At 42.2% G+C, this 14,261-nt stretch overlaps 1 protein-coding gene across 1 annotated transcript in view; it reads right to left on the reverse strand.

The window, feature by feature from the left end:
* The window catches only part of LOC119733210, a 199,410-nt gene that overhangs the window by 144,216 nt on the left and 40,933 nt on the right, over positions 1 to 14,261 (reverse strand). Inside the window, 7 exon segments of the mRNA XM_038206800.1 lie at positions 364 to 527; positions 2,038 to 2,104; positions 2,263 to 2,472; positions 9,504 to 9,642; positions 10,907 to 11,085; positions 11,541 to 11,709; positions 13,415 to 13,672. Coding sequence (XP_038062728.1) covers positions 364 to 527; positions 2,038 to 2,104; positions 2,263 to 2,472; positions 9,504 to 9,642; positions 10,907 to 11,085; positions 11,541 to 11,709; positions 13,415 to 13,672 — 1,186 coding nt within the window.

Raw genomic sequence — 14,261 nt, forward strand, 5'->3', positions numbered from 1 at the left:
TTATTGAGTTTGGGTTTTGGCACTGTCATTTGCTTGTATTTTGTGTTCTATTTGTAGTTTTTGAGAACAATTCAATTTGCTTGTATCTTTTTTTTTCTATTCTTAGTTTTTGAGAAAAATTCCGTAGGGGCAGATACATCAGACATGTCAGACCTATTTTAGGAATTCCCAAAGTAATGTTTACATTTTTAAAAACAATGTATATAGTTAGTTTTTAATATAAATCAATATAAATGAACATGTAGCTTCTTGGATCATTAACAATCAGCATATCAACCCCTTACATTTTAGCCATAATTTTTGCACACTTTTTAGGTTTGATTGCTTCAATACTGTTCTGTTATAGTTTTTCCTCCTGCTTACTGTTTGGCCACGTGATGGTTCCATTGGGATGACAGATAGGTAAAGCAATAGCAGAATCCTTCAACACCTTGATGAATGGCAAACAATCTGCATCACCAGTCGTTGGGCAGAAACCAACGGACATGCTGACCAGTAGCTGAGTCCTGCTCTTCTCAATGCCGTACCTGCGGGGAATATTAAGGGCAGAGATAGGCCAGGATATACAATGGACTAATTCAGAATTATTATTAATATCAGGCTTCCAGTGGTAAAAATATATCAGCGTATTCTATGCTTTCGAAAACAAGTACCCGGATGACTGCAATGTCAGTAAAGAACCCGAGTGAGGACAATATTACATATGAATTCCTTTGGGGAACTAACCCACCGGGCCGGTTTTTATGTGCAACCTCTATGAGAGAGCGCGGCGAAAAAAATCATTAAAAACTGGCCTTTTTTCACATCTGTCGCCACCACTTCATTATTAGACAGGGTATACCTTAGATCTCACTACAGTGTGACCCTAACAATATACTCTTTCAGAAAATGAAAGAAAAACTGAATAAAACACTGATTTTCACTCGCGAATTGATGTTAAACATTGCATTTTCAGTCAAAATTCTCCCTGTTTTGTGTGTAAACCACGCGTTAAGCCAAGAACTGGTCCATTAACATCATCATAACGTTAAATAGCGCCACCTGTGGGTTTAGATCTCTTGAGTCATTTTTCTTCGTCTCGTCAGCTTTCCAACAATATAACCCTTATTGTGATTGGTTAAGGTTTAGGCTCGCGTGTATTCATTTACTAAAGAATTGTACATCTAAACTCCAATAAAATTTGCCGTTGCTCAATATGGCTCAGCGCGTAGGGTCTGTTTATTGTACACGTGCTAGGCAGCGCTTCTGTACGTATATACACAGAGCCAGGGAGCTCTTACACGTATCTCTATGTGTCCAAGGTCATCTGGCTGTGTGCTTTGGCCAGTTTACATGGGGTCCTTTTGACCACAAAGGATTTGATATGCTTTTCATACTGTCCTCATCCAGGCATTTTTGCTGGTTCCCACACGATCAAGAGGGTCGCAAGCACTGTTGTCAACTAGTCAACAGAACGTAGCACGCGGTACCATCGCGCCTGCACACGGACGCAGCATGCAGCACTATAGGCATACGTGTAATGCATTTTAGAGTGGCACCAAATTTACTTCGGTAAGAGAAGAATATTCCATGAAATTTGAGAAATTAAGACAGTTTCCTGAAAGTCTTTTGAATTACGTCAGCCTGATATAAATAACAATAATAATATTGGATGACTTTTTTCGAGGGATACAAGACATTATACAACACCTGAATAAATCCCTGTCATCTGATTGGTGGATCGTTGATCACGTCATTGAATTATTCGTACCAACACACGGCGCGCGCGTGGCGCGCAGCGCACAAGTACTATTGCACTGTGATTAGAAGTACCATTGCACTGTCACTGCACATGTTGCCGAAGGTGGCGCTGTGGTGTTTAAATTCGCAATAAAAGTTCTGAACTTATTGAACTGTTTAAGTTCTAAACTAATATGGAAAAGTTTTAAATTGAGATAAATTGAATATGATAGTTCTCAACCTGTTGAACAGTTTGCATAAATTAAATATGATAACTCTGAACTTTAAAATAAGAATTAAAAGATAAAAGGTTACTACCTAAGATGCAGCTCCATATCATCCAAAAATGGAATGTCAAAGGGCACTGGCACGTCCCATTCTTTGCCTGGGGAGAAAACAAGAGTGTTTGTTAATAACTTAATTCCAAAATCAGCTTTTTTTTCACGTTTTTTCTTCACCTTAAAAAAGTCAAATTTTTCCGAATTTCTAATGCATAAAAATCAGGAGTTCGTTAATTTACACTAAACCAAAGTATAGACTTACCAAATTCGACATCCAGGATCTGAATGGTGTAGTTCCAAGAGTTGACACCGAGTACAAACTGGAACTCGCAAGGATCAAAGCGCATGAATGCCTTGAAGGCCAGAGATACCATGAAGAGTTTGACGTTCATACAGCACTCCACGCCCAGGCAGCTTTCATCTATCTTACAGTAGACATTCTTGGGTAGGGAGACTTGTAGCAGGGGGCAGCCTGCAAAAATAGGAACGATCACAGTTTTTCCATCACGGTGTTGAATTTGCAACAACTTGCCTTGCACTTACAAAGACACATCATTTATAAACACTGCACTCTAGGCCTACTGTAAAACTGTTAAAGAGGTTGTGGAATGCTAGAAGACATTTCCGTCATTTTTCAGGTATATGTAGCCTAAGGTGTGATGAAATAAAAACAACTATTGTTTCTGTCATAAAATGAGTACAAAAGATACTTTTGAGAGCTGTTTTTCAAGTCCTGTCATGCCTGTTTCGACCCGAACATGCAATTTGTGTAAAAGTCGTCGTTGCGGGCAGCAAACAAAAAACAGTAAATCGTGACGTAATAAACAGGACTCCTGATGCAGAGTAGCATAAACGAGTCCAGTTTATTACGTCACGATTTACTGTGTTTTGTTTGCTGCCCGCAACCATGACTTTTACACAAATTGCACGTTCAGGTCAAAACAGGACCTGAAAATAGCTCTCAAAAGTACCCTTTGTACTCATTTCATGACAGAAACATTAGTCGTTTTTATTTCATCACACCTTAATGACGGAAATGTCTTCGAGCATTCCACACCCTCTTTAAAGTAAAAGCACATGGCATAAAGAGTTTACAAAATGTAAGGTTAGAGCACACGTGCTTGTGTGACTAAGAACTTTGACAAAAGTGTCATCGGGGCTTCATCATTATGATTCATAGTTACCAAGGGCCCATTACTTGGACCAAAAGCAATACATACACGTTCACAAAATTATGACATCACTGGAAGTGATCGCACTGCACATTTTCAAATGTTGAAAACATTTAAAAGGTACTAGGGATCATTTAAATGTTGTGAAATCTTTGGGGGGTTTTAAACAACAAAATTGTTCGAAATCCTGAGAAGGGTACATAACAACTAACATGTTAAAGTAAAAGCTCGATGGATACTATACATGTTGAGAAGACATAGAAAACCTTTGCACTATATTTTGGTCTCGTAAATGGTTTCCGTTGCCAGTGATTCCGATTAAAAAAAACCTCTTTTTTAAAAGCACCACAGGCACACTTTTCTTGAAACCAAGTCTGATAATTTGTTTCTTCCCAACGATACCATATCAGGTGGAATAACCAGCCTTTCCTTCACTTTGAGCATGTTTTTTTCTCATCAAATCGGTTGGTTTGTCGAGCATGAAAGTTCGTTTCCTGTCCCATTATTATATCAAAAAAGATACCTTTTTGAGACTTTGATTAGGCCGAGCGTCCTTATTCAGTTACTGGGCGCGCCTCGGCCCGCCGCGGCCCTTTGCGGCGGTTTTTTTTACCCTCCCGAGTTCTCAGTGAGCCCGGCGCAGTGCGGCGCAGTGGACCCAGCCACAGCTCATTACCGATCGGCTATTGTGTTGGCATCATTGTTATGTTAATTGGGCACTCTACAAGCTAGCCGCTCGGCTCGCTGCGGCGGGCTGTGAAGATTAGTTGTCAGTGCACCCCGGTAGCCCGAGAAGATTATCTCGTTTAACAACAAAGGCGATTAACTTCCCACGAACAAAAGCAATTGACCCCTTCTATTATACTGGAGTTTCAAAGCAGCACGTCTAAAGCCAGAATTGGTACCTTTCTTTCAGGATTGATAAAAAGTGTAACTCCCCCCGAACAAAAGCAGTTCACCCCTTCAATTAAACAGGTACAAGTGGAGTTTCAAAGCAGTACATGTTCATGTAAAAACTAGAATTGGTACCTTTTCTTTCACGATTGAAAAAAAGTGTAGGCCTACATGTACAAACTTGGTGAAAAGATGCGTAGGTGACATAGGTCTAGTGTATGTTTTCAGAAACAAAAAGTTTTATCTCAAAAACTGGGAGGATGGATGCTCGGAATAAAATAATGCCATCTTGCGGGACGAATTTAATAAGTCTAGTAAATATTGGGGAGGCTGCACGCACGAAATATATGGAATAATGGGATCGGGTGGGGCGAATAAAACCCGTCAATATTTTTGGGAGCTGGATGCTCGGAATAAAATAATGCCATCTTGCGGGACGAATTTAATAAGTCTAGTAAATATTGGGGAGGCTGCACGCACGAAATAAAAGGAATAATGGGATCGGGTGGGGCGAATAAAACCCGTCAATATTTTTGGGAGCTGGATGCTCGGAATAAAATAATGCCATCTTGCGGGACGAACTTAATAAGTCTAGTAAATATTGGGGAGGCTGCACGCACGAAATAAAAAGAATAATATGGGATCGGGTGGGGCGAATAAAACCCGTCAATATTTTTGGGAGCTGGATGCTCGGAATAAAATAATGCCATCTTGCGGGACGAATTTAATAAGTCTAGTAAATATTGGGGAGGCTGCACGCACGAAATAAAAAGAATAATGGGATCGGGTGGGGCGAATAAAACCCGTCAATATTTTTGGGAGCTGGATGCTCGGAATAAAATAATGCTATCTTGCGGGACGAATTTAATAAGTCCAGTAAATATTGGGGAGGCTGCACGCACGAAATAAAAGGAATAATGGGATCGGGTGGGGTGAATAAAACCCGTCAATATTTTTGGGAGCTGGATGCTCGGAATAAAATAATGCCATCTTGCGGGACGAACTTAATAAGTCTAGTAAATATTGGGGAGGCTGCACGCACGAAATAAAAAGAATAATATGGGATCGGGTGGGGCGAATAAAACCCGTCAATATTTTGCCGAGGCTGAATTAAAAAGATTTCTTAATTCCAAATAATTTTTTTTCCAGGAATCGGACTTCATGATCTCACTAATTATATAAAAGAAATCAATAACATAGAGATAAGTTCCATTATTCAATATTTTTTCTGTACTTTATTATTTGCTTCTCTTACCATTCCTTCTATACGAGTTTAATAGTAGTTGTGTGTATTTTTGACTACAGTATTACAATTACAACATTATTACAGTTACAATTACTTCATGAGACACTAGCTCGCTGTGATAAAATTAACTTAAGAAAACTACAGCCCTAGTTTTGTGGCAAGTTTTCTACATTTCCCGTTGACGGCGTCAGTGACCGATTTTCTGTATGCATCACTCTCTGTCGCTCCAGGGAACTCTTTCCCTGCCTGCGCTAGTATCGCCTGAAAAACCATTTGGTGTTTTAGTGGACTCTTCTTGATAACGACCCCCCCCCCTTTGCAGACTACTTCCCCCCCATGATAATTGCTTCGGGCCAGATCCCCCTCAGAAAACAAGACCGATAATAACTTTAGTACTAACTCCTTGGGGCCGGACACTTTCGAATGCACATCTACATAGGCTGATCTATTAATGAGACAAGTGGACACCCCATCCAAACCGATGACTACTTCCTCATCAGAATATGGAACTACCTTTGGTTCGGATTTTGTGTTGTTCAAGCCCAAATGGCCCTTGATTAAGGCCAAGTCCTTCCTTATCAGTTCACTTTCTAGCTGTTGGCGCTCGCAGTGCTGGATGATAGTGCTCAGAAGAGCCTCCAGTCGATTGGGCAGGACTGGTGACTGGGCGGGCAGGGGGACATCTTCGCCTGTAGCTGGTGACTGGGCGGGCAGGGGGACATCTTCGCCTGTAGCTGGTGACTGGGCGGGCGGGGGGACATCTTCGCCTGTAGCTGGTGACTGGGCGGGCAGGGGGACATCTTCGCCTGTAGCTGGTGACTGGGCGGGCAGGGGGACAGCTTCGCCCCGGACTGGTGACTGGGCGGGAGGGGGAACATGTTCGCCCCGGACTGGTGACTGGGCGGGCGGGGGGACATCTTCGCCTGTAGCTGGTGACTGGGCGGGCGGGGGGACAGCTTCGCCCCGGACTGGTGACTGGGCGGGAGGGGGAACATGTTCGCCCCGGACTGGTGACTGTGCGGGCGGGGGGACATCTTCGCCCCGGACTGGTGACTGCATGGGCGGGCAGGGGGACATCTTCGCCTGGAGCTGGTGACTGGGCGGGCGGGGGGACATCTTCGCCTGTAGCTGGTGACTGGGCGGGCGGGGGGACAGCTTCGCCCCGGACTGGTGACTGGGCGGGAGGGGGAACATGTTCGCCCCGGACTGGTGACTGTGCGGGTGGGGGGACATCTTCGCCCCGGACTGGTGACTGGGCGGGCGGGGGGACAGCTTCGCCCCGGACTGGTGACTGGGCGGGAGGGGGAACATCTTTCCCCACGCCAATTCCCTCAAGGGACCACCCAGGCCATTTCCTAACATTCATAGAGGCCCTCCAGCGCCGTCGAGATCCCCCATGTCAGCACATGCCACTTTTCCAGCAAAAGTCATTTGGACGCTGCATGGTGGAGGGGTGCAAGTATGTCTTCACCAGTAAATCAGACGTGGCTGATCACCGGAAAAAGGCTCACCGATAAACTAACTAATTATCATAGCGCTGATGTCAAGTATATTGCTTCACTTCAAATCTGTTAAAGTCTGTATACGGTTTGATCATATATTTTTTAGTGCAATATCTACCGTTATCATTGACACTGTATGCCTACATGTACATTGTGCATAAAATCAATGAACTATCTCAGTTCCACCTATCGCCAATCCAGTCGACAATATGCCTATGTACTGATGATGTCACACTGTAACATTTGCACTTTCCTATGGAGCCAGTATACACTTATTTTAAATATATTTTGTGCAAATAATTATGGCCGTCAATAATCCTCGCCATGCACCACTGGGTCTGTAATTCAAATGAGAGTTAGACAAAAGAATTTATAAACGGAATATTTTTTTTTGAGAAAAAGCAGATAATTGTTTTGTAGGCCTATTGTTATTGAAAATAAAGCAGACTTTATGTTTACTGAAGAACATGTGTCACGGTATCCTTGTATTTAATAAGATAGCAACCCCGATGTAAATTGATTTTTTTGGGGGGGGGCGGGGTGTCATCAAAATGAAAATTAGAAAAGTCTATTACGCCAAAAAAAAATGTAAGGCTGAAAATTTAAAATTAACAAAAAACATGACCTTTTAAGGGAATTGCGATATTATCTTTCAGATGCATTTATAATAAGCTAAGGGATGTAGTTTAATATGTACGTACGTAGGGCCTTCCTTGTTGCTCGAGAGTTGAGAAGTTTTCTTTGCCGCCATCATGCAATATTGTCGAATAGCACGCAATAGCAGTGAAAACTCTGCAAAATATGAGCTAAATCTATGTCCGATGATTCAAAGACATTGTTTTACTCCTGTTTGTACGAAAATATGCACCGGTTCTCGTACAAAAATCAATTTCGACGGAACAATTGCCATGGGCTGCGTACAAAACTTGCTGCACGTGCGTAAAGGGAATTCCCCTTGGTGAGAAATGGCCTGTGTAATACAAAGGAACCAAGGGCACCAGCGTTCTGGTGCCTTTTGAACACGCTGGTATCCGACAGTAGCGTACATTCCGTGTATTGGGCAATCACATTGTGAGTGCGTGCGGCATGTGTACTGGTCGATCTTCGTCTGCACTGCAGGTTGGCCTTGTCTAGTCTAGACCCGTGAATGTGGCGGTATACACTGCAACGCGTACATCGTATTGAACAGCTTACGATCGGCAAACTTCGGCGGGAATAGAATTTTCGTTTGAGTCCGGAAATTTAACAAGCACTTTTATGACCAATACACGCACAAAACCTTATTCGCGAACTTTGAGTTGCGTAGGATCTGTCATTCCAAAGAAATTTCGAGTCTCAAACGGAAAGCTGTTCAATGAGATGTACGCGTGGCGGCGGATACCGCCACGTTCACGGGTCTAGGCCTTGTCATGTTTACAGTTTGAGAAGTTCGTCTCGTTTATGGTTCCACCGCGAATCGAGCCCAGAAATCAGTAGGATGTGCATTGGTCGGTTCATATTAAATCGTACCGTGTAAAATGAATTTGAAATGAAGCTCTTTGAAATCGTGTCATCGATTGAAAAATCGTTAAAATATGTTTATCCATATACTTTCATAATCGATTTTCACCATCCCAGTAGTTTTGTGCGGATGATCTAATTTCCTTGCCCGACTTTATATTTATATCCCATTTTAAACCGTCCCCGTTTAGTCTGACTGCGGAAAGTATTCATTGAGAGGTTTCCCGGTTGATACCCGGTTTAATACATAGGCCTACGGCACCGTATTAAATTCCACCCTGGGAATTGGAACATAATCAAAATATATTTCTACCGAGAAAGAAAATAACGTTACAGCCTTCCTCCAAAAGTGATACAATGTATATCTTTGGTGATAAGAGATTGTCTGTGGAAGTTCTACTAGAAGCTGGCAAAATAATCCTGGCAACAATTGTGTCGGTGTATTTAAACTGCACCTTGCAAGACGGTGATTTGTTTGCATTATACAGCAAGAAATCAGTGTCGGCGCGCTGCGGCGGGCTGTGTGTATTAAGTGCGTTCAGCCGTGTCACCTATTGTTATTCATGTTTTCCACCTGCGCCGCACGGCGCCGTGCTATCGGCAGGCCGAGAGAAGCTGGAGTGCGGGCCAGTGCAGCGCAGTGGGAGCAGTGAAGCGGATCGCGGCGCGCCGAGTAATTTTTTATGGACGCTCAGCCTAAGGGGCCATTCAAAATTTTCGATGTTTTTAAATTTTGATTTTTTTTTTTTTTTTTTTTTTAAATGATTTTGACCCACCCACCCCAATTTTCGATCTAAAAATTTTGATTTTCAATTCAATAAAACACATAACAAATGCAAAGTTCAGTGACGGCGGAATTCAGCTGCAGTCCGTATCAGTACCTTATCATGACCCGTCACGTGACCAAGCTTGGTCACACGACAGGAGGCGGTCGTACACGTGACCCAGCTCGTACCCTCCATCTCTGTTCATATGGGGATGGTGCCTGGGGATGGTGCCTGCGGTTGGTTTGTGTCCGGACTATTACCAAATTTGTTCCCATGTGCATTTAACTCTGGTGTATTTTGCTGCAAATGTTTCATGACATTAAAACTTGCTTTGCACTCTCAAAACTATGAAACAGCCTCAGATACAACACACACTGCTGACAAACAAACCTAAACCACACAGACGAGCAACTTGTACTTACGATCTTCAGGTTGTTTGTATCGCTGGAGTAGAGTCTTCCTGTCTCCCTGTGAACTGAGACCGCGCTGCTGGAGCTCAATCCTCAACATATCATTGGACAAAGAATCGGGTAGCACGCACGGCTTGTCACTCACTAGTTTCTGCAGGTTTACAAGAGAGCAAGATTTGGGAATTCCATGCTATACATTGTGCTACTCTGTGAAATTGTTCAATGTACTTCCACTGCGAGACATGGAATTCGCCAATGAGAGAAAAATTAAGCAGATCTGTGTTTGACAAGTTCTCATCATGGAATTATGCAGGGTACCCCCCCCCCCCAAAAAAAAGGTAACCCACAAAGTGATAATATGAATCCTGAATGATTGTGGCTATCAATCAACAGGAGTTCTGTTTTGTTCATGTTTCCGTAAAGGTAAATGTCCCTTGAACTTTTGATGGAATTGTCTTACATCTGAGATGTGCTCTTAATGTTTTACCCAAAACTGTCCCAAGAAGGTTTTCAAGTACCATTTTCAAGACAATGTTGCTCAGTGGTGCATGACCAGAGGCATATTAATGCATCCAATATTACAATGGAAAGCTTACTGCCCCTAGCTTATTTATGATGACACCATAATAATGGTCATGAAGTTAACAGATTACAATATTGGGAGTATCAAGAATGGGGGGAAAAAATACATTTCTCTACATAAATCATAGAGCTATAATAAATTACTTGAGCGCTGACTTATGTACAAAGTGATGCCTGCTGGGCGCATCCATATTTTTGCACAAACCTATGAAAAACTCGAAATTTTGTACGGCTTTTGTACGGCTATATATGCATATCTGCGTTTGTATTCCATACCGTTAAAACCAAAACGCACGATCAGCAAATGAGCTCTGCGCAAACAGTGCAACGCATGCGTGTATCCGCTGCAGATGCTTTTTGCCGTGAAGTTTTTTGAACCGCCATGACGCGTTTAAGTTCTTTGTGTAAGTTCTACTTGCGCGTTACATTTAGAGTACACTTCTAAAATTCAATCCATCTAATTTCATTGTGTTGAACTACAAACACACACATGAATTCAAAATGTCTGCACCCAGAATGGTTTCAAAGCGTCTCTGCGCGCAAGAATGAGGAGTTAGCGCTCTAGTATTTTAATATAGCTCCATGATATAAATACACAATTTGTCAATGGTAATGGCACTATGTAACTAGTGGGTCAATATTAGAATTCAGGAGCAAAGATATTTTTAATGAAAAATACAAAATTCACATTTGAACAGATTTGCATTGTGAGTGCGTAAGAAAGTGCTCAGCTTTGCCTTATACCTGAAATTTATTTTGAAAAATTGTGAACCAATGAATCTTTTTTTACTCAATAATCCTCAAGAATGAATGCTTTAGACCAGTATACTCACAACAATGGTCTTGACAACTGTCAGTAAGTCATCTGCTGTTTTCTCCAGTCCAATTTTACGGGCAAATGCCAGAATGGAGCCAATCTTCAAGTTCCTCAGAGAGAAGTTCTTGAAAGGAGAACCCGAGCCTATTTTTGGCTCTGGAAGGCCAAGTGTTTCCTGGGTCTGCTGTCTGTTGCCTTGAAAACAATAGTGAAGAGATTGTAAATAATAACAACAACAGAAATAAACATGTAGTCATCAAACATAGATACAATGGGATTTATGTTGTTCACACATCATCCTTGGCTCCTGATTTTTGTGTACAAAATGGACCGAATATTGTTGTTGAATAATGACAACAGAAGAGTGACAAGTGGCTAGCATTTCTCCAAGGAATAGATGGGGAAAGCCATCCATTGCTGTAGGTAGTACACATAAAAACTGTGTAATTACACAATTCAATAGTCAGCATGTGTTCAAAGTCGTGTTTTAGTAAGTACCAGGGTGTGCAGGGTGAAAAGTGGGTACCGGAGCACCAGCAACTTAAAATCACTGTACCGAACGTTCGCTATTACGAACAATGTTCGTTATAGCGGTGTTCCACCGTATAAATATAATAGAGCATGACTTATTCACAAGTTATTCTGTTTACCTGGTGATATTGCTTGATTAAGAGAAGATGTTCGTTGTGGTGGTCTCTTGCTAGGGTCAGGTCTATCGGTGGTTGTGTCAGGGGGAGGTTGGCGCTTTGGACTGGTGTCCTTCGTCTCTCCGTCCTTATTATCGCGTCCAAGCAAAGTACCTTCCTTCACTGTCTCTCCCTGTGGAACAAAATTCAAGTGTAGGTTCTTATTATGCAGTCTTTATTAAGTTTGTCGAACATAAACAGGAACCCACATTCCAAGCCCCCCCCCCCCCAAAAAAAACAATGAATGCTGGGTTTTCCATTGATTTCTGAACATGGAGGTAAATAACGCTCTGTCCAGATGGTGAAGTCACTAAATTTAACAAGATTCCCCACTATGGGTGGATTATAAGGCCACTCAGCAAGTTACAGACTGTTGAAAATGTTGACTCAGCAGGCGATTTCACAAAACTTACGCTGCAATGGCATAAGTCCACTTGCGCCACAATTGATTGCAAAAGTTGCGCAACATCCACGCTGCGCAACCTTTCAGTCATGACAACTAACCTATCGCGGTAGAATTGCGTTAGAATCGCGTGAACGCAGCTTGTGAAATATTGGCCCATTACATGTACATGATATACAAACGGATGCATACACCCAACAACTGAGACAAACAAAAGTTAGCGTACAAAAATTCCAGAGGGGCGTCTAAGGGGCATGGCCAACTCGCAAACGGAGATAGGTCAATTTCACAAAAGTTTGATAGTGCGTAAGTCCGCAACTTGCGCAAACAACTTATGTCGTAACTTGCACAATCATTTTATGTGGCTTTAGTTGTGGCGTAGTGACTGAAAATGACCCATTTCACCAACAAATCATGATCATCATGGCACCTGTTATTGCACAACTTATCAAGGTTGATACAAGACACTCACAGCTTTGTGTTTGAAGTAAATGAATTGCTATTTTAGTCGTGACCGAGCATTTAGAGATGCCGCATGATTCCGAAGAAAGTCGGACAAAATTATTTTCAAAATGGTGGGCGGAGGTGATGCAACGACTGTTACATGAAAGAACAAGAACAAAATCACACACAAACAGCCATTGTAAATGCTGTTATTATTCTCGTCCAAGATGATTAGATTATTTATAACGTTGCCCAGCTACTCCATGTTTCGCGAAATTGATTGTAAGTTTATTGCGTAGCTGCACAATAAACGTGTTGTCCTATGCATGGCGTAATCTATGCACTGTTTCGTGAAATCGACTGCAGGATGAAATCACAGCAAAGTGGTATTTGAATGATTTGGGGTTAACGGTCAAATAATATTATTGATTATGTATGGTCGCATCAGTGCAACAAGGCTGTAACTCGATTCTGCAACAAAGTCATATCGCACGCGAATCTCTGTGCAACAAGGTCACATCGCAACGTCCATTAGCTTTGTGTGTACATCTGGGTTATTTTAAGTGTGAGATATGACCTTTTGACATTCTGCAACTCGCGTTTCACATACGGCCCATTTGAGGAGATACGACCTTGTTGCACGGACACGACGGTATTTGATTAGAGTGTTATATTACGGAGTGTTATTAGAGAGTCGGGATGCCGTAGTGGTACTTTCCTCGCCTTCCACTGCTGTGACCTTGGTTCGAATCCCACCTGGGTCAATATGTGGATTGGGTTTTCAGTCCCTACCTGATTCCGTGGGTTTTCCTCAGAATATTCCACTGGGCTTTTCCTCCCACCTCTAAAACTGTAATTTCTTCTCATTGTCTTCTCTCTACAGGTTTCTTCAGGCTTTCGAGCTACAGTGCCTAGGGCACTTTTGAGGAATCCTCGGTTTCATTACCAGAAAGAAATTTAAAAAATAACAAAAAACATTACTAGGACCTACCTTCCATACCAGCTTGTAATCATCACAGACCTGAGTCCATTTTGGTAGCGTTAGGGGCCTCTTGGCAAGGTAGTGACTAGGGTCCACATAGCCCTCTTTAGCAGCTTCATCAGAAGCTGAAGGATCATCATCCAGGGCGATGTCTAGAATGGCTGCCAGGCGGTTAGGCTTAGAGTTCTTCATGGACACGTGGATGTAGTTGGGTGGTGTGCAGGTTGAAGACCTGCCGACTGTACCCATGACGGTACCAGCTATCACCTTATGGATGGACAGATTATAGACCAGAATGAAGAGATTACAGAGATATCATAAACAAAACGTGCGGCTTGTCACTAAAAAATTAATTTAATGTTGGATAAGTGAGCTATTTGTAATTCTGAGGAACAAGCACCATCCAGTGGTACGTAACTTTTTGAGTTGTCATGAACCCCACCCAAGGATCCCTCTGTCCAAGTTGCATGAAAATCCATCAAATTCTGCAGACAAAGAAACATTTGAAGCACATTCCAACAATAACCTCTAATGACTCCTACATGACCTTTGATCTCAGTAATCTGTTGACGAATTGTGTCTTCCCATCCAAAGGTCACTGCATCCTAGATTCATCAACATCAATGAAAGCACGTAGAAGTGAAAACATTTTTTTTCAAAAACTTCTAAACTTTAACATACATACAGAGATATGGTTAGACAGGGAAACCGGGATATAGAATTTAGGTCTGGTAAGTGTCCCCCAAACCTCTGTTTAGGCGACACAAAAATGGATTAAAAAAGGGTTTTCTATAATAGAATAACAAAACTAAGGGAAAGGTATAGGAGGAATCTTGGATTGAGGTTCACCTAAAAA

The sequence above is a fragment of the Patiria miniata genome, unplaced genomic scaffold (genome assembly GCF_015706575.1).
Source record: "Patiria miniata isolate m_02_andy unplaced genomic scaffold, ASM1570657v1 HiC_scaffold_1, whole genome shotgun sequence".
In the NCBI taxonomy this organism is placed as follows: Eukaryota; Metazoa; Echinodermata; class Asteroidea; order Valvatida; family Asterinidae; genus Patiria; species Patiria miniata.